The 21,883-nt window shown below is 41.7% G+C and overlaps 1 protein-coding gene across 2 annotated transcripts in view; it reads right to left on the bottom strand.

Moving 5' to 3' along the window:
* Positions 1-21,883, bottom strand: part of LOC135486105 (serine/threonine-protein kinase MARK1-like) — a 136,985-nt gene that overhangs the window by 12,453 nt on the left and 102,649 nt on the right. Inside the window, exons 8-15 of one of the 2 annotated variants that reach the window (XM_064768630.1) lie at positions 19,762-19,891; positions 18,735-19,175; positions 18,088-18,293; positions 13,921-15,113; positions 13,352-13,491; positions 12,893-13,068; positions 12,178-12,460; positions 403-581 (exon numbers count right to left, since the gene is read on the bottom strand). In XM_064768630.1, the coding sequence (XP_064624700.1) occupies positions 403-581; positions 12,178-12,460; positions 12,893-13,068; positions 13,352-13,491; positions 13,921-15,113; positions 18,088-18,293; positions 18,735-19,175; positions 19,762-19,891 (2,748 nt within the window). The remainder of the gene's footprint in view (positions 1-402; positions 582-12,177; positions 12,461-12,892; positions 13,069-13,351; positions 13,492-13,920; positions 15,114-18,087; positions 18,294-18,734; positions 19,176-19,761; positions 19,892-21,883) is intronic. The other variant, XM_064768631.1, reaches the window with a different exon arrangement.

The raw sequence follows: 21,883 nt of genomic DNA, 5'->3' as shown, positions 1-21,883 counted from the left end.
ACAAAAAGCATTAAAATAAGCGACGCATGCAGCTCAGCAAGAAGGAGGTAGAAAATTGTTTGACTCGACCATTACTTCATTCTCAAGTCATCTTTTCCATCACCAATGATAAAGAGTATACCCTACCCAAAAGATTCGCCCCAGAAATCTTCAATCAATCCCGAATTCATCCTGAGAATCTCTTGCACTGAAGTCCAGAGACTGCGTGACTTTATCAACATCCAAATTCGGACACAACAAAATTCCTAAAATCTTTCACGTTTGACACTATATCCAATTGACCAATGAGAATAAGTAAGGCGGCACTGTAATTCCGTGCTTGTAGTATAGAGCGAGCGACTACCAGGAAATAGGCAGGCAGGCAGGCAGGCAAGTGGCCGGTATCTTAAGCTATATGAGTACCTCATCCGATGACTGATCGCTCCTGGTGGCGCACTCCTTACAGCCAGGCCATACCGACTTCTTACTCTTTTTATGCGGGCTGTTTGGCGTATCACAGCACGTGTTACTGAAGTCAAACACCTGTGCGTTTGGCGTGGGTGAGTTGCATGGCACTGGGGAAGGAGTCACTCGGATTGAACCTAACATAGAAATACATGCACGTTGTTACTACGAGGATGGCTAACTCCCAACAGCAGGAAACATTGAGTTTTTTCTGTCATTTCCAGAAAGCCAGTTGTCTTCAATAGCAGAAGGCCACATGCCACAACCCGTGATAATTCAGTGGGCGGCGCTGTGATAATCCCAACCTCTAATCATTTCATTCGTTTGTGATTATCCTTCCCTGCTCTTTACAGTGAGGTGAGAAGAATCGTCGAAAGAGACCATGCAAAATCCAGCTTGTGATGTTCTCAGGACTCGAAATAGAATAAAGACAGTCACGTAGAGACGGATAGTTGCTTTAAACTTGTAACCCTAATGCTAAGCATTTTAACTCCTTTGCAGAGTGAAGTCAGTGCTTTTCAGGCACTTCAAAGCATTGATAGCAGATGGACATAAGTGGCATTTACACTTTATATAATTTAAATTTAGACCGGATCAGAATTTGATCTGATAAAGTCAAAATTTGTTTTTCGTCCACATTAGCAGAATTTGATCCGGTCTAAATTTGCTTATGGTCCACATTATTAGAATTTGATACGGTCTAAATTTGCTTTTTGTCCACATTATTAGAATTTGATACGCTCTTAATTTGCTTTTTGTCCACATTATTAGAATTTGATACGGTCTAAATTTGCTTACGGTCCACATTATTAGAATTTGACCCGGTCTAAATTTGCTTATGGTCCACATTATCAGAATTTGATCCGGTCTAAATTTGCTTATGGGCCACATTATCAGAATTTGATCCGGTCTAAATTTGCTTATGGTGCACATTATCAGAATTTGATCTGGTCTAAATTTGCTTATGGTCCACATTATCAGAATTTGATCCGGTCTAAATTTGCTTATGGTCCACATTATTAGAATTTTATACGGTCTAAATTTGCTTATGGCCCACATTATTAGAATTTTATACGGTCTAAATTTGCTTATGGTCCACATTATTAGAATTTTATACGGTCTAAATTTGCTTATGGTCCACATTATCAGAATTTGATCTGGTCTAAATTTGCTTATGGGCCTCATTATCAGAATTTGATCCGGTCTAAATTTGCTTATGGTCCACATTATTAGAATTTTATACGGTCTAAATTTGCTTTTCGTCCACATTATCAGAACCTGATCTGGTCTAAATTTGCTTTTTATCCATGCAATCAGAAGTTGATCAACTGGAGGACAGTTCCAACAAAAGACACAATACCATCTGCTGCCCAACTTGCTAAACACTTTAACTTAGCTATTTCTGTGGCGTTTTGTATATTCGTAATGTATTAATGTATGCATGGATTGTAGTTGAGTGCAGTGTACATCGTTTAGTATGCCAGATTGTTAGGGTTTTGGTCATGCGCTTTGCGGGCGCGTAGCGGTTTCGCAAAGGCATGACACTACTTTTGTTAGCATCCTAGTTAGGCTATTATAATATCTTTACCTGTCTGTATATAAGTTCTATGAGTCTTGCAGCTAAAACGGTATTTATATGTCATTTTGTCTCTCGCCGTCACGCATGTTATTTTGTTCTTCTGCTAGCAAACATGGCGGGAGCCTCGTTGTGGATTCTATTGTTGGCATGTTAATTCGTAGGGAATTCCCGTATGACGTCTACGTTGGCCACGTGCCAATGTTTATTATTGTTAGCGCGTCGGGTTGGTTATATTTCCGGGTCGTTTTATAGGGGTCCTTTGGAGGGTGTCTTAGTTTCGTATCTTTAAAGGGGTTGTATAGCTTTTCCTTGGGGGTTCTGTTGGGGGACGTATTTCTACGGGGGGGTTCTGTTGCATAGTATAAAAAGGAGTTGCACTGGATTTTCGGGTCAGTTCAGAAGTTACGTTGTGTGGGGAAGTCACATTGTGTCTCGTCTCGATTTATTAAGCGTCCGTGTCGAATACCGTTGTTTCGTCTGGTGAAGAAGATATATTTGTAAGTCAAGGTGTATTTCCGTATTAACTGTATGAAATTAAAGGCGCAGTGAAGAACTGGCCAAATTATATAGATTGATATCATTTTAACTGAAGAGTTGTGTTAGTTTATTCTGTGAACCTCAAGGTAGAACCGTTTAGAGTACACGCCCGCGACATTGGTGACAGCAGAGTGCTTTGAGGTGATCGGAATAGACAATTTGACTGGACTTATATATATATATTGTTGTTAATATGGCAACTCGGTCGAGCAGATCTGCGCCATTTTTGGGTGAACAGAACTCAGACTTGATGAACGAGTTCGATAATGTGATGGCAGCAGCCAACAATCTCTTGGCACTTCATAGAGATCAAAATGAGTTAGAAATTAGGCCCAACCAGTATAATGTTAGAACAGGGGAGGGTCACAGTGTAGCCGGCGCTGCAGGGGATACCCAAGGCCAAGAAAGAGACGAACAGTTTCGGTATTAGATGTGAGGGCCGTGAACATTTACATGGGAGTGCGGTAAGAGTCGGAGAGACTCAGAGTAACACCGAGCGTTACGTTAACCACGGTTATGGAAATTTGGAAGGAGACGGACAGTCTCAGAATAATGTACAGGCACACAGTATGCCTAACCAGCATCTTAGTCCCGGGTATGACAGAATGAACAGAGACGGACAGTCTCTGGGAAACTATGCAGGTCTTAGTAACGAACGTATGGGTAGAGACGAACAGTCAAGAGGCCTACGGAAGCCCAACATGCTACCTGAAAAGTATAACGGGGAGGGTTCATGGTTAGATTATGCCCATCATTTTGAGGCAGTCTCTAAAATAAACAGGTGGGACAAGGCTGAGAAAGCCATATATTTAGTTGCTTGTCTTAGGGGCCAAGCACAGAAAGTGCTATCTGATCTGCCAATAGATTATTCTGAGAACTATGACGAAATAGTAAAGATCATGAACCTCAGGTTTGGGCCACAACAGAGACCGGAGTTACACTTAGCAGAACTCAGAGCTAGGGTGAGAGGGGAAAAGGAGAGTTTGAAAGAGCTCGGACAGGCAGTAAGGCGACTGACTAACCTGGCATACCCTGGAGTGTCATTAAGTCAGAGAGATATGTTGGCTCGGACACATTTTTCAGACGCCATCACTGACCAGGATATCAGAATGAGACTTTTTCAATCCCAGCCTAAAACGTTAGAAGAGGCAATCATTGTAGCATTGGAGGTAGAAGCCTTTAAAAAGTTAGAGGCGCAGAGAAATGGGAATAGTGTAGCCATCAAAAGGCCATCATTACCAGTGAGGGGTGTGGGTGAACAACCCAGGGAAAGGGATCTCGGAAAAGAGATGGATGAGTTGCGTAGAGTTATAACGAGATTAGCTGAAGCAGTAGAGAAGAGAGAGAATATCAGTAATGGAAATAGGTATAACAGGCAAAACAGTGGTAATGATAGCATTACCAGACCCCAGAGTGGTAGCTATGGCAAACAGGGTGGTAGCAACGGTTACCATAGCAACAGTAGTAACACTAACAATGGCGCAGTTAGGAATGGGGAGTATAGACGTTTCCAGGGCAATCAGCAAGGGGAGCCACGCAGATGTTATGAATGCGGCGACATTTCACATTTCAAGAAGGACTGTCCAAACCTAAATAGGGGTGGTGGTACTAGTAACGAGACTAAGCGTTCGGAAAACTAAGGTCGGCCATCTTGAAAGGGGTCAATTTGGTCAGAGAGCAGGGAAATCCCCAAAGTACATGTATGTTAGGCGCTGGAAATACTACAAGGGTTGAAAAACCCACTGTTAATATTACTACTTCTATCAAAAACGAAGATGTCATTACAGTTGAAAAAACTGAGGCTGATAACCGCTCTATAGACACAGATAATTCTGTAATAGATGATCAGAACAAAGTGGAGATTGATACTGTAAATAATGTTCCTTCAGTGCCAGGTGAAAAACCTGAAGCTAGGGTAGAAGAGTCAGTAGTATTAACGCCTAGTAAAAACAGCATTGTAGAAAAAAAGTCTGAAATTCTTCAAAAACCCAGGGTGTTGTCAACTTGTTTTCCAAATGCACCAGAGAGTGGACTCTATGCCAGAGGCACATTAGGTACTGTGTCAGTAAATTTCTTAATAGACACAGGTTCATGTACAACGCTGATAACCCCTAAGATTTTTGACAGTATTCCAGAGCATATCAGACCTAATTTGGAGCCCTGCTACTCCACCTTCTATGTGATGAATGACCAACCCTTAAGGCCATTGGGCCAGATAAATGTAGAAATTCAGTTGCATTCGGCAAAGGTTTTTATGACAGTGGTAGTAGCAAATATTACCAGTGATGCAATAATTGGGATGGATTTCCTGACTAAGTCAGGTTGTGTTATTGACATAAAAAATCAAACCCTTAAATTTGATGAGGAGATCATCAGATGCAACACAGAAGGCGAACCACAAAAGTGTTGTAGGGTGAACTTGGGTGAAACAGTGTGTATACCACCTGGGCATGAAATGGTAGTTGAGGGGGTGCCAAGAATCAGGGGAAAAAGGAGAATGAGTACTGGGTGGGGCCTGGTTGAAAATGCTAATGGTAGTATGGGAAAAACAGGACTTATAGCGGCTAGGAGTGTTGTTGATCTCAGCAAAAAGCGCTGTCCGGTCAGGATAATGAATCCGTCCAGTGAACCAGTAGTATTGTACAAAGGACAAGATATAGGAATAGTTCAGCCTGTAGATAATCTACAAGTTGTAGGACCAGAAGGGGAAGAAAGCACCATAAAAGAAGCAGAAAATGTTTCTCCTATCCTTAACAGGGGTAAATGTTGTAAATTATCAGTTGAGACTATTACTGAGGAGTCAGACACCTTAGAGAGTATACCTGAGCATCTCCAAGATTTGTTTACCAGGACCATGCAAGATGTAGCCCCAGAGCATGGCCCTAGAATAGCAAGCATGTTGAGAAGGTGGCAGGATGTATTTGCCAAAAATGATAGGGATTTAGGGAGGACAGACGTAGTGAAATGTAAGATAGACACAGGGGATGCCCGTCCGTTCAAACAAAAATCGCGTAGACTGCCTATCCATCAGCAAGACATCGCTGACAGTATGGCTAAGAATTTATTTGAGGATGGGCTGGTAGAGAACTCAGAAAGTGCCTGGCATTCCAATGTGGTGATGGTTCGTAAAAAAGACGGTTCTTATCGGATGGCGATTGATTATAGAGATTTAAATGCTCGATGTGTTGGGGTAAATGCACAACCCTTACCAAACATAGGAATGTGCTATGATGCTCTGGATGGGGGGAAGTGGTTCTCTACCCTTGACTGTTGTTCGGGCTACCACCAAATTGAGCTTGATTCTGAATCGGACCGACAAAAAACTGCATTTTCGACAGGGAGAAATCAGCTTTTGCAGTTCAAAGTTATGCCATTTGGCATAATTCAGGGGTCTGCCACCTTTGAGTTATTAATGGAGAAGGTTATGGCTGGTCTGACGTTTGACATTGTGTTGATTTACTTGGATGATCTTATATCTTGGGGCACAACGATTGAGCAAAGTGTAGAGCGCCTGGAGATAATTTTTGAGAGGCTCCAGAAGGCCAAGCTCAAGCTTAAGCCTAGGAAGTGTGTGTTGTTAAAGAAAAGTGTGGTGTTTTTGGGCCATGAGGTGTCAGAAAAGGGGTTAGGTACTGAAGAGGGCAAGGTCAAGGCGGTAATGGAGTGGAAAACTCCTAAATCACCAACTGAAGTTAGGTCATTTTGTGGCTTAGTATCTTATTATCGTAAATTTATAAAGAACTTCAGTTCTATTGCCAAGCCACTGTACAACCTCACAGAGAAAAATACACCTTTCATCTGGAATGAGGAGTGTGAGGAGGCTTTTCAGACACTAAAGCAAAGATTGTGTTCAGCACCAGTGTTGGCATACCCAAACAACAGAGACACTTTTGTACTGGATACTGATGCATCGGCCTATGGCATAGGAGGTGTGCTTTCACAGATCCAGGGGGGTGAGGAGAAGGTTATTGCCTATGGCAGTAGGGTACTCAGTAAGCCAGAAAGAAATTATTGTGTAACCAGGCGTGAACTGCTAGCTGTGGTCGAGTTTGTGACTAAATTCAAGCATTACTTGTACGGAAAAGAGTTCATTTTGAGGTATGATCATGCCTCGTTGGCTTGGATTCTGGGGACAAAGGCAACCCTAGAGGGGCAGACGGCTAGGTGGTTGACAACGTTGTCAATGTATAAAATTAAGTTACAGTTTAGAGCTGGTAAAAACCATGATAATGCTGATGCTATGTCTAGAGGTCCTTGCATGCAATGTGAAAGGATGGGGTTTGACCAGGAGAGTCAAACCTTGTTCTCAGGCGAAAGTTCAGGGGTAAGGGCACTGCAAACCAAACCCAGTGAAAAGGAACCAACAGCCGTTACCAGTAACCGTCATCCTGCGGTACAGGATGACGGTGTAGTTGCGGGCACCAGTGCGCAAGGGGAACAATGGATACCGAGTGAAAGTCCGGCGGATAGCCAGACTGAAAGTAATGACTTAGGGTGGTCTTGGGACGGTATCAGGTCAGATCAATTAGAAGACAAGGATCTGGCTTGGATCTTGACAGCCAAAGAGCAAAACCTCCCTCAACCAAAATGGGAAGATGTCTCTGATAAAGGTATTGGAGCGAAGCATTACTGGGCGCAATGGGGTCGATTACACTTGCGAAATAGAGTATTACAAAGAAAATGGGAGTCAGATGATGGCAAGAAAATTAGATGGCAAGTTTTGCTTCCAGCCCGGTTGAGAAAACCGGCATTTCTGTCTTTACATGCAAGTCCTACTGCGGCACACTTGGGATATCGAAAAGTAATGCCAAAGGTTGAGTTCAGATACCATTGGCATGGTATGGCTCGGGATATTAGGACTTGGTGTGGGCAATGTGACATTTGTGCTAGTAAAAAGACAAAGAAAAATAGAGCCCCTTTGAAACAGTACAGGGTTGGTGAACCCATGGAGCGTATAGCATCCGACTTGTTGGGACCCTTGCCAGAAACTGAGGGTGGAATGAAATATGTTCTGGTGGTGTCAGATTATTTTACTAGATGGGTAGAGGCATTTGCAATCCCAAACATGGAAGCTACCACGGTGGCGGATAAAATTGTTACAGAGGTGATGTGTAGATATGGGGTGCCTAGATTGTGCCATAGTGACCAGGGCTCTCAGTATACGGCCAAGTTACATAAGGAGGCTTTGAAGCTATTGGGAGTACACCAAACTCGCACAACACCGCTGAGACCTCAGTCTGATGGGTTGGTGGAACGTTTCAATTCTACATTATTAACTATGCTATCCACTATGGTGTCTGAGAAGCAAACCGATTGGGATTCTTACCTCCCTTATGTTATGATGGCATATCGGTCTGGGGTGCAAGAGACCACCCAGGAAACACCAAACATGATGATGTTGGGTAGGGAGGTACGGTTGCCTATAGACTTATATTTGGACAATAGACTAGAAGAAGACGTGGTGGGGCAACCTGAATCCTATTATGCTGAAGAGTTGAGGGAGAGGTTAAGTTATGCCCATGAGAAAGTTAGGGAGGTGGTAATAAAGAACACCAGACGACAAAAAAACAAATTACGACCTCAAGGTCAAAGGGGAACCCCTGAGTAAGGGAGAGTGGGTCATGTTGTATAACCCAAAACCTAGGAAAGGGTTGTCACCCAAGTTGCAAAGGAATTGGGAGGGACCATATCTGATAGTGAATAAAATAGATGACGTTGTGTATAGAGTACAGAAGACTGTACGTTGCAAACCCAAGGTGGTACATATAGATCGGTTGAGACGGTACAAGGGTACTAGTGGAGTCAGTTGGCTCACTGTTGAGCCCAGTAGGACTTCAGAGTCCGAAGTTACTTTGAATTCAGATCAACCAGCACAAGGTGAACAACCTGGGGTGGTTGATTCTATAACGTCAGAGGTAATACAGGGAGTTAGGGCGTCAGGTGAACAACCTGGAGTAGTGGACTCAGCACCTTTTAGTGCGGATTCAGATCCACCAGAAGTTCTATTCAATTCACCTGGGAAAGATAAGGGGAGAAATAAAAATCAAAATATTATTACAAGTCAGGCGCAAATTAATGTTAGTCCTCAGTTAGTAGCTGAAAAAGCTGAAATCATTGATGAGGTGCAAATTACTAGGAGTGGCCGAGTCTCCCGGCCTAAAGAGAGATTCGGAGAGTGGTTGAGGGGATTGTGGTCAGATCACATGAACCTAGACGCTTAGGCACCTCTGGGTATTGGGAATTTACTCTTCCATGCCTTCCTTTCAGTGTGATGGCCTGGGAATGTAAATGGTGCAGAGTAGTGGTGGAGGACAGTAGAAAGAGTCATCTAAGACGTTGTAGCAGCAATCCCAGGTGGCGCAGAAGTGTGCACTGTCAACACTGCCCTGGTGTCTTCCACACCAACTCACACTTGAGGAGACATATGCGACGTCATCATGTGCATGTCACTGCACAGCATTCTAGATATATAAGGGGGAGAGGTGCAACGCAGGATTCTGACATAATGGTAACGGAGCGCGAGTGGCACGGGGAAAACGGGGAGGACTACATTGAAACATTTGAGGAGCAGCTGGCCGTATCAGCACCACCACCGGTGGAGGATTCCAGGGTCGTAGTTGTGGAAAAGAGTAAGGTGGACGAACAGAAGGGAACTGAATCAGTTAGAGTTGAGGCGACTCGAGACGAGGACAAGGAGAACATTGAGGATGATTACAGTGGAGAGTTTTGGGAGCAACTTTTATTTGAACTTTAGAATAGACTGCTTAGTATGAGTAACTGTTCCCCTACTACGTGTACTAGTTCATGAATTGTATCTTAGATTATCATTATTGAGAGTTGGAGCTGCCAGTTAATAGTTGGGGGTATGTTTACTGTGTAACTTTGGTATTCTATTATTCTATTCTGTGGTGAGGACATTAATTATGAGTCTGGATGGTCCAGCATTAATGTTAGTTGTTTTGGGTTTATTGTTTGGGGGCAAACAATGGTGAGAGGGGAGGTAGTGTGGCGTTTTGTATATTCGTAATGTATTAATGTATGCATGGATTGTAGTTGAGTGCAGTGTACATCGTTTAGTATGCCAGATTGTTAGGGTTTTGGTCATGCGCTTTGCGGGCGCGTAGCGGTTTCGCAAAGGCATGACACTACTTTTGTTAGCATCCTAGTTAGGCTATTATAATATCTTTACCTGTCTGTATATAAGTTCTATGAGTCTTGCAGCTAAAACGGTATTTATATGTCATTTTGTCTCTCGCCGTCACGCATGTTATTTTGTTCTTCTGCTAGCAAACATGGCGGGAGCCTCGTTGTGGATTCTATTGTTGGCATGTTAATTCGTAGGGAATTCCCGTATGACGTCTACGTTGGCCACGTGCCAATGTTTATTATTGTTAGCGCGTCGGGTTGGTTATATTTCCGGGTCGTTTTATAGGGGTCCTTTGGAGGGTGTCTTAGTTTCGTATCTTTAAAGGGGTTGTATAGCTTTTCCTTGGGGGTTCTGTTGGGGGACGTATTTCTACGGGGGGGTTCTGTTGCATAGTATAAAAAGGAGTTGCACTGGATTTTCGGGTCAGTTCAGAAGTTACGTTGTGTGGGGAAGTCACATTGTGTCTCGTCTCGATTTATTAAGCGTCCGTGTCGAATACCGTTGTTTCGTCTGGTGAAGAAGATATATTTGTAAGTCAAGGTGTATTTCCGTATTAACTGTATGAAATTAAAGGCGCAGTGAAGAACTGGCCAAATTATATAGATTGATATCATTTTAACTGAAGAGTTGTGTTAGTTTATTCTGTGAACCTCAAGGTAGAACCGTTTAGAGTACACGCCCGCGACATTTCTGTCCGCACTATGCAAAAGCAAGTCCAGATTTTCATCCAGGCTAACAGTTGGGTCTGACTAACCGTCCTCTCATGTGCGAGTCACGATCGCCAGCTAATTTCTGGGTTTAAGTAGACCACATCAAATTTGGTACATTTTAAAATCATCCGGGACAGAAGCAGCAATTTCGTAAATGCCACTTCAGTGCTTTTAGAGTTGTGACAATCCACAATCTGCAAAGGTGAATATAAAGAACCAGCAAATGATATTTTTTATTGGACAGATTGTGATATTCCAAGCAGTTTTCAGGGCAATGCCAATTTTCTCCCCATCCTGTTATTGTGTGAGTATTTTGAAAAGCGGTTTAGAATCGGACAGAAGGATAGTTGAACCCATGCCTGACAGCTTTGATGCAAGTTGCAGCTAAAGAGAGATTCCTGCTGTTGCGACAATAGGGAGGTTTAGAGACTTTAATATGAGAATAAGAACATCTGGAACGCAAGATGACATCAATGCAGAGAAGCCTGATGGGTTATTTAATGGTCGTTTTGTGCCTAGACCATTTTGGCCAAGACATTTCGGCCCATGACCATTTCTCAGTCAATCGCAATCTTGAATTCAAGATGTTCCGATTCTAGAAAAGTCCCTGAACTACCCTCATAATAATGATCTAGCAGAACACGTTATTCGCTGCTTCATTACCAAGCGCATTACTGTTAGAAATGCCTAGCAGCTATGAACCAAACCAGCAAATCCTAATTGTAAATGAATAGCGAATTCTTCTTTAAAGGGGTACGCCTTTCGTTTTCAATCATGGATTAGGAAAACAGTATGCATTTATACACAATGCCACAGTGCATTATCATGCATTCGGCAGTTGTATATCTGTCCACAAAATGGATATGTTGAAATTTATATTCAGTTCGATTTAGCTTAATGAGAAAATTTTGAATTTATTTACAAATTTCACATTTTTAACGAATGGCGTAGGCCTTTAAAATTGCATAAGAATAAAGCGAAATTTCATGAACGTCGGTCTCCCTCAAAGATTTGAATCTTTGATTTGACATGAGGAACTCAAAACATAAATAAAGAGATTTTTTCAAATTTCTATTTCTCCTTCTGGACGGCCTGAGTAAGACTTATCCGCATGACAAATTATCAGAAATAAAACGAAAAAAAGATGACTTATTGAAACATGAAACGGGCTAGTGCTGTAAAAAAATCGAAATGCTATTACAATGTTTATAATCAAGAACTAATAAAGACTAGTCTTTACTAATTCTTGAAAGACTTAACTGAAATTGACACAGGTTCTTCAGTACGTTTTTACATTTATAATGGAAAATAAAGATAAAGTAATTACAGTCTGTACATGCTATTGCTACACGTAGGTACAGATACCCATTTGAGATAATATTTTGTGGCGGACATTCTGTGCCAGATTTTTCACTCCTCACAAGGGATGTAACAGTAAAAATTGAAAAAAATTCGCACGAAAATGCTGTTCTTGGAACTGCCCTAAATTGCAAAACATGCCTCTAAAATGGGTTTTTTTGGTCTGATTTCCAAAATTCAAAATCCTACGCAGAGCTGAGGCAAGCGCTTTCCAATTCTGTGGACAAATGAAGCCCTTCTTATGCAGGTAAAAATGGAAATGCCTTATCCCTGCATATTACACTACAGGACAACATAATTTACCTAACTTCAATTGGACTGAATAACATACATAATACTCATTTCAACGATACTAACGCAACAACTGACAGCACCACCTCTTGGTCCATGCAAATACTTACTGAATTTACTGTTACTATTCACACATGACGTTGATGAAGCGGGAGGCGTCGTCCACTTGGCGTCCATATCGTTATTCCACTCTTTTCGAACTTTGCCCAACTTTGGCCGCGATTTGACAAGTTTGTTGTGCGAAGACGACGCGTTCTGCTTAGTCACCACGTTGTTGTTCATGCTACTCTGCTTCGTCCTCCGCAGCAGATGTGAAAGCCCCGTTTTCCAAGACGACTGCTTCGCCTCCTTGTCAAAGTCTTTGAGTTGTAGTTTAGGCGGGGGCTCCTTCTTCTACAAGTAAACAACACTATATTTATAGGCTCGGTATCATTTCACCAACAACCAAACTTCAAATAGTTTTACTGATCACAGTTCATTGTCAGGCAGCTCTCATTTGCAGTGAGAAATAAGCAGTGTTGCATGAAATTATTTCTTCTGCAAGACCCAATTTCCAAATGACCATTTCCACTGGAGAGTTGGAATAAATTATAAATTGCTTTTTTGCTTTTCATTCTCTCCTTCAATCCCAATAGTCCTTACCTGTTTTTGAGGAGACCTCAAGCCATCGCCCTCACCTCGCCCAATCAGAATAGTCCTTACCTGTTTTTGAGGAGGCCTCAAACCACTGCTCTCCGCTGCATGGACATATCAAAAAGTCCTTACCTGTTTTTGAGGAGACCTCAAACCACTGCTCTCCTCTGGACCAATCAGAATGCTCCTTACCTGTTTTTGAGGAGACCTCAAACCATTGCTCCCCTCTGGACCAATTGGAATTGCAGTAAAACTATGCGTGTTTGCGATGGCAACATTTCCCGAGGAAGGCCGCGGTATTCGGGACTGTCCATTTTTCGTGGAAGGATTTGTGTTAAGGTTCGGCGCCGATGAGGGCTGTTCATCATCTGTAAATGTCAAAGCGACGGGTGAAAACCACAAATAACTCAAAATAATGTGAATTGGTGTTGACCCCTGACTGGATGAGGGGGGGGGGGGGGGTACAGGTGTGATGTCATTAAACGGTGTCAAGGAGCAGATTTCATCATTACAACATCCAGAAAACACTTCAGGAGGGTCAAAAACAAAACAATTTTTGGTGTGTATAGTTTTGACCCTTCCAATAAACTGGGCACTTTTGGTGTAATTGACAAATCTGGATGCCGTCTGCTAGAGTTTGGCGATGCTTACCTTTGGCAATATTAACAGGATGCACCTTTGAGCCACTGCCTCCTGACACCAGTTTATCCATGCTGCCATCCTGGCGAAGACTACTCACAGAAGATTCATGCGTCAACGAGTCAGAGGAGCCGACGTTTAGTAACTCGCACCTGGAAGCGAGGTTGAAGTGTTAGAATCAATCCTTAACCCTTCTGATGCGGCAGCCACTTTTCCGCCGGCGCCGCCAGGTACCGACGGTCGATACCAATAACAAACTGCGGAGCTTACTTTTATCGGAAGTGTCGCCATCTATTCTATCAGGATGAAACTAGTTATCCCTTATAATTAACATTTTGGATGGGCACGACGTGCTATGCACGTCACATTCATGATACGAGACCATGTACATGACGTGCTATGCATGTCACCCACAGCAAAAGGATTAAACCACCAAGAGAATCGCCGAGACCTCTTGAGCGCTGTACAAATGAGCAATTTGTTTCATGCTTGATGATCACAATTAAAAGCTTCAAGCACTGCAAAAAACTTTTGAATTTAAAATCTACTCAACTCTAAAACAAGTAAAAGATCATTCATACCTCAATGAGTTGTCTGGCACTGGGGTGAATATTCCGTTCCTTGGAAACCACGCCTTGGCCGTCGGTGACGAATCCCCTTCGGCCAAGCTCTGTGACCGTTTGCCACTGCTTCTTCTCTGTGGCCGAGGAATCTGCGTGGTTGGCGACGGCAACTGCGCTGTCTGAATCAACGGTTTGTTACTCAGAAACTCATCGTCTTCGTCGTCCGTGAAGCTTTCTATGGTTGCTATGGGCATTTGCATAGGTAACCGTGGCGACTCGGGTTTAGGTAACCAATGGGTATTCCCATGAGGTGAATGAGGTGATGCACGTTTGGAACTGCTTTTCCCACTATTATGCTTAGGTGTGCTCGTCTTGTGCGCCTTCCGATTCAGGTGGAGCAAAAATTTCTTTTTCTGTTTGCTCGGTGTTGCATTCGGATTTTGTTCAACTAATTTTGACGTCGATGAATTGTTACTTGTGGCACCGTCCTCGCTCCCACTAAGACGGCTGTGCGATGAGCTATCCAGCTTGCTGTACAACGCCGAAAGAATACCAGATACTGGTTTGAATAATCCACTGCGCGATTTCGACGCAGAACTGCTGAACACTCCTGAGCCCTGCTGAGACATATCACTGCTACTTTCCATGTAGCCAGGCTCAAGACTTTCGTACTTATTCACTAATTTTTTAGGTCTGGAGTCTGTTGTTTCGTGCTCGCTAGTATCCACATCCGAATTCAGAATATATTCACTAGATTTCAAATGTGTTGCCGAGGTACTAGGCTCAGCGTCTGATATTTCTTTAACACGTTTATTCGTATCACCCGCTACACGTACATCTGGCATAGATGATTGTTGTTGCATAGTATAATCCTCTAAGTTAGGGTCTGAAGAGCTCGAACTGTCTTCCGGCATAGCCCGCGGTGCATTCATGAAGTCCAAATTCTTTGGAATAGCACCACGAGCTCGAGCCAATTCTAATAACCTGGAAGTCCTTAGCGTATAGTTGTTATACTGAGACTGGGGAGACTGTACAGGGTTAATGGGGGAGGGGATCTTTGAGTTATGTAAGCGCTGGGGAGTCGCCTTGGGAGGTCGCCGGTTCTCCAGGGTGGAAGTATGGTACATAGGTCTGTAGGCGATGTAATTGATAGTCTTCTCCCGCAGTGGACTGGGCGCAGGAATCTTGCTTGGGCTGGCAACCCGTGGTCGCTGGAAGAGACAGAAAGATATGTCAGACGAGAAAGGTGGAAAAGTTTCCTCAGTGACACTCGGGGCGGCATTTCAAAATGAAATTTGACCAATGTATCAAACAGAACAGTCGAAAAAGTTCACAGACCAGCACAGAAAACAACTATCATGCCATTATGGGTCAGAAACAGATAAACTGTTTACTTTGAAATCATTATGTCATCAGGAAAATCATTCAGTGCAGATGTCTAAGTACATGTGTAGTAGGGGTTTCATTAAGATTTTGAGTACAAGGAGATTTTTTAAAAGTTGGCAGCAACTTAACCCATTTTCTGTAGTCATTCACAATGAGATACCATTACATTTTGTTCAAAGAGAGAGGCTGTCCTACCACCAGCTTGCTGCCCGCTACTTTTAAACCCCAATAAAGGAGAATTCCTAACAGCCACTTGATGAAAATGTCATTGAAATTACATTTCTTTATTATTTTTTTCATCTCATTGATTCTGTTGTTTTAAAATCAATACTTGAACCAATTAATCGAGAGCTTGTCCTTTTTTTCTCAAATCTGACCAGATCATTTAAAAGACATATCCACTGTTATTTCAATATCAATGGCAACATAAATGATTGGTAGATTAACCATTTTGTGCACAAGAGACATTATAAGTGCAGATGGTAAATATTGTGTACAGGGTGTTTCATAAAATGGACATGTTGTCATGGTGTTGTATCTCGATAGCGGGTTTTAAGCATTTGGTGCGTGAAACCTGAGAATTGGCAGAATAAAGGAGGTGCTACCATCAATGGCCGTCATAAAAGTTTATTTTTTAAGTAAGTATTTTTCTACCAACAGGGCCATTAAACAACTTCACAAAAAGCTTTACCCTTCACCAGCTTATTTAGGAATATAAGGCTTTTTGCTTTAAATGTGGATTGCATTGCAATTCTTGGATTCGATTGAAAATTGAAGTATAGAAGTATGCTGATTTGAAGGAAGGGGTCATAATTAATCATGACGAAAATCAATTCTAAGACATATATTGTTTATTCAAAACTATAAACTGTAAGCCTTTCTGCATTGGCCAATCACAAAGTTTGTAACCAAGTTTTGTTGCGAGTTTTAAGATCCCTCCCCCAGACCCCTACCCTCTTTTGCAAAACAATAGGCGGGTTATCACATACAACGACCTAAAACATTTATTTTGCATTACAATAAGCAATGGGGTCTGTAACTGAACTTACTCGCAGAAAAAAAATTGGCTGGAAATGGTGTACTTTGCAGATAGACAAAAATTAGACTGTAGAGGCTAAAGCAAGTAGCGACCTCTTTGGGAAGCCAAAGACAGATTTGAGGATGTGAATCCCTCACCGGAGAAGTGCATACGCGCATCGTGATTGTTAAATCAAAATAGGGGCGCATAAAAGGAGCTTAGGTTAACAGCATAATGTGGGTTGACATGTAGACGTGGTCTCCATGGCCTCATAAAATTATATGCAATGTTAAAACATCTCATTGTCAAAAATTAGTTTTGATGAAAATCTAGCTTCAATCTTTCTCACTTTTGCTATGGAAGCCATTTTTCAGCCTGTGCCAACCCGTACAAAGCTGCGGAGAGCAATGTTGAACAGTGATTACTTGCTTTTATCTGAACAGGCAAATAAGATTCAAAAGTGTTGCCATCTATAGTACTTGGAACAAATCAATGTTCCTAAGCGTGTGTATGGCATGTTGCAAAATAAAATGTAGGGCGTGACGTGCTATGCTCATCACCTGCAGCAAAGGGTTAAACAGTGGGAGCGACATCTCAAATCTGATTCTATATCTAATTTGTCATCTACATGTATAAACACTAGAACTATTTGTTCATCTTTTTTTCATTCATTTTTTAGCAAACTTAAAAATCTGAGGCCAATCAGTCTACTTGCTGCCATGCATGTCCCACCAAAATTCCGACTCAGAAAAATAAAGGTGTTTTTTTCGCCCAAATATTCTATCAAGATCGCGCTTGATAACACTACGCGAACCGTACAAAATATAAACCGAAACATTATGGTCTATTGCATCATCCTACATCGGTGGGAAAAATACTGTGACTCACAAAACAGCTCGTGTCATTTGCAACTCTTGTCTTACAAACTGTTTCGCTCTAACGTTTATATCCTTTAGAAAATCTTCTTTCAAGTTTCAATCCCAAAAACCTTGGCTTACCCCAATTGCTAACCTCCACTTGAAGAATGCTTACTAGTCCCCTACATTTTACTGATAACAGCATACTGCTCATCAGCGCTTACTTGCACCTCAAGTGAATCAAGGACTCTGCTTGGAGCTAAGGGACCAACTCAAAATTACCTTGATGCCAAATTCTGTGATGGTCCCTAAGCTGCTAGGATACCCAGAACCTATGGCTGCCAGGACAGACCACATGAGCTATTTTGCAAATTACGGTATATTTTAGCCTGATATTTTGTGACAATAAATGGAAAAACTGTGTAGAGAAGGATTCGATTATAAAATGGATTTAGGATTTATTTAATACAGGTTTTCTCACCTCAATGGACTAAAGAATGTAGAATGAAAAATTAAAAATTTATAAAATAATTTTATTTGAAAAAAACTTCAAACGTTTTCAAAAGCGTGCAGTCGTTTATTCATAATCGAATTAGCTGCCACATTAACACGATGAGAAATATATTCGCTTTACTAAGACCAACAACTAAAGTTAACAAATTGTCAATAATTTACTCGAAAACAATACGAGTCTAGGCAATTGGCAAATTTTTGATTACAAATTTCATTCTGTCTGTCCCCTCTTCTCAAATTCAAATAACATTACTCCTCCACTAGACATGCTAGATGACTTTAAAATCACATCTTGAAAGCATTTCTTAAAAGCAAGTTCAATTTCCACACAAGAAGATAAAATGAGGAAAAAAAATGACAGAAGAAAATATTATATTTTGTGATTTGAAATGGCTGGGGACGTCAACTTACATTTGTAGCTGCGAATGCAAGGGAAGTTTCAAGATATGAAGGTGGTTGTTGGGCGTAGGAAGACCATGATGACTGTGCTTGATTCCTCAAGACGGTGAGTTCCAGATTCACGCTAAGTCTTTGTGGACGCTTGAGTTTCTTATTATCACTTGTGGGAGGTAGAGACGACGCGAGTGCTGGGTTGGTTTGGGCTGGTGAAGAGGTGGCTGCAATATGGACAAGACGGATTACTACATATCATTTCAAGCTAAGACTAGTGTGGCGAAAACTCTGCGACGTCCCACTGCGGTTTTCATATGCATTGCTTAAAATAAAGGATCATTTTTTGAGTGACAAAATAAAAGGTCACTTTGTGACTTGTTTAACTTGGCCTAATTCTATACCTTAGTTGGGGATTTAAAAAGCTCCACTTTTTAGCAGCAACCTGTGACAATTATCACTGCAATGAGCAATAAAAAGATTATTTGTCTGCGGGTAAAACCGTTTCTCGTTGGGTTTGATATTGATCAAACGTCACAGAGATCACCCACTCTTGCCGCAGCACCTGCAATGACCACCACAAACAAAAGATTTTCATCGTATGGCAACATGGTTGCTGGCTGCAGCAACAAAAATCGCTTGTCTGCGGGTCACTTTAATCAACTCACCTTCTGACAGTTTCTCCTGAGAATTGTCACTATGAAATTGTTGTGAACTATCACTGTTGAGTACCCCCTCCTTCTCAAGAATCGCCTTCACCTGTGCGACGGTCACCTGAGCCTCCACCGTCGTCCTATTCCCGCCCACCGGGTTATTGTCTTTTCTACTTTTCCCGCCAGCCTTCAAGTTATTCACACTGTATTCCTGAGATAACAGAATTGGTTGCGGCATATCACTTTTTAACACGTCAACAGCGACTCCAGAGTTTTTACTCTCCGTTCTGGATTTGGCACTAGGTTCAGGGTTCGTTACTTGAGTTCTATTTTTAGGGGATTGCTTCACAGTTTTCTTAGCTGCGTGTGCAGCTTTCGAATGCGGTGATCTGCTTGGCTGGGGTTCTTTTTCAGCAACTCTCCGTGGTCGCAATGTGTGGTCCACATCAAACACACCTGAAATGTGTAACAATGTTTAAGTCTAGAATACAAGGTTCTCGGCACAAGCTGGCTTTATCTTCCCGGTGGTAGTCTGACTACACACAACCCTTGGCAAAGGCTACAGACACTACACGCAGCCCTTGGCATAGGGTGCAATAATAGGCCTTCTACACGCAACCCCTCAGCATAGGCTGAAGTCATACTACACACAACCCTTGCCTCAGGCTACAGGCAGCCTACTGGCACCCCTTGGCTATACAGAATGTGCAACTTTGTTGCACGAGGCCTTGTCGAATGAGAGAAGACATTAGCCTGCATCAGGGCTTGAACACTAATTTGGACTATGCATATCCAGCATAGCTCAGAGAGCATGGTAGGATGGGAAAAGGTCTCGCACAACATGCACACAGGAGATACTCATAAGGTACTCATGAGAGGTACTCATGCTTACTAACTGAAAGAAAATCTTTTTGAAGTTAACTGACACCTGGAAAACAATGGTAGATGTACCTGGAAAACGATACCTAAAATATTAGTTCTACGATTTGAGTTGCATTATTTTGACATGATCAGATAATTAATTTAGAAGCTGGAGACATACCCTGCACTCGTTTCCTTTCATCCATAAGCATATTATACATCGCCGAAAGTTCGTCTGACCGGTATTCATGGACCGTTTTGTCGACATGCTTCCGTTCCAATCCCAACAATGTGGCCAATTCATCGACGATCTGCAATCAGTAGAAGACGTTTAACACAATATCACATAGGGGGCGCAACACATCTAGTCGATACAAATGGCCCTACTTACTTGCGTGTTAGTATTGAAAATGGAAAATGTTAATTACCCAGCTGGTGTGACTATCTGATTCGGATGCGATGGATCCACAGCTACTACTGGGGAGGGGGATTTTAGAAATGGCCAACGTATCCAACGACTGAAAAACACGAGAAAAAGACGCAGGATTTGAAGCGATTTTTGTTAAAATTGCAGGTTTAATTTTAAAATCATTTCGGGATTTGACTGAATAATTTTTGATGTGTAAAGTAAATAGAGATAGCTTTTGAAGAGGGATAGATTTTAAAAATGATTTGATAAATTTGAGCAATTTAAATTTTTTCACAAACAGATAGGCACAGGCACAGGCACACGGAAGACAGATTTTGAGGAAAGAGTTGGTTTAGTATTTTAGAGAGAACAGAGACAGTGCTTTTCAAAAAACAGGCAACAGAAGCAGACTGTGGTCATGCCCACATTAATATGGACAAATTGACAAAAGATAGAATAGAGACAGATTTTACAAAGTGGCACGCAGAGCGGATAATTAGCAACCTTTTGTCAAACAAACTTTGTGAAATGAATTTTCAAAATATTATGTTATACTTGTGTAGAAGATAGGGTCACTTTAAATTGATGTTACAATTAAACCTTTCTACAGATACATCAGTTACCTAGTTGTTGGTAGTTTGATACACAAACTTAAGTTACACGTAGCTATTTTTCAGATACCACATCTGGTTCATTTTGGTGAAAAACTATCAATCCTTTATTGAGTTCAATTATTTTGATTCATTATCAATTTCAATGGAATTTGTGATCTTGATTTACAAGGATGAACTGGTCAATCAGAAAAAGTGCCCATTGAAAGTGCCATTGTGGGTATAAGCTGAGACTATTGGCAAAGCACTGTAAGGTGCACCTTTGTCCCAAATTTGGTGACCCTAGGTCAAGTTAACTCTTTACGAGGTTTTACTCCATGGAAATAATATAGTAAAGGGTTAGGTTGTCGTCATAAAAGAAGCTAGGTGAAGTTTAAGGAGGGAAACACCAACTGCAGTACTGGCCAGGATGGGTTTTATTCATCAGGAGAATAAGGATTTCTTTGTATTTACAACTCGCAACTTTTTAGCATATTTTGGGGACATGTTTGTTTTGCTATTCAGCCTTATTTGGGGACATTCTGTCACTGATGCAAACTGTTGAAGTTTTCAGGAATTTCAGCGGCTAAAATTTGAGACACGCCTGTGATAATATTAGTATCTCCACCAAAAATGACATATTTTAGCGTTTCTGGCATTAATTTAATGTCTTATGGGACAGAATTGAGCATTTTGGGGTGCAGAAGAATGCTTCAGGGGTCAATTATCCTTCAGATTTTTTTTTTAATGTGGTTTGAGTGTTTAACCTTTTTGCTAATTTTGGGACATTTGGCACTTTCACACACCATCAAATGGTGTTCAAACGATGCCACTGAACGGCCGGCCCACCCAGCAGGACCTGTGGATCCACAACAACAACAAAACCATGATCTTGACACACCAGCTTACGATCTTGTACATCTTCCACAGAAATGACACGCCAAAGAAAACCATGTCCTCGTCGAAAACCATGTTGAGTGTTCACCAACAAGTTCATGGTAAAATACTGTTTTGGCTGCATTCATTTCTGATTGAATACTGTATTCAACAAAATGGTTGAATACTTTATTCAATTTTGACTCAACACAACAATGGAATACTGCATTCTATGGTTACAATGAGCCTAAATCATGATTATCATGCGTATTCAGTAATTTTCATGAGTTACCATGAGTATACACAAGCCATGGGTATTCAGCATGAAGACAATGAGTATTCAGCCTGTTTACAAGGAGGATTCAGCATGCTATAAGTGATCAGCATGATTACCAAGGGTCTTCAGCCTGTTTACCATAGGTGCCGGT

Source organism: Lineus longissimus, chromosome 4 (genome assembly GCF_910592395.1).
Source record: "Lineus longissimus chromosome 4, tnLinLong1.2, whole genome shotgun sequence".
NCBI lineage: Eukaryota > Metazoa > Nemertea > Pilidiophora > Heteronemertea > Lineidae > Lineus > Lineus longissimus.
This window is presented reverse-complemented; position numbering and strand designations above follow the sequence as displayed.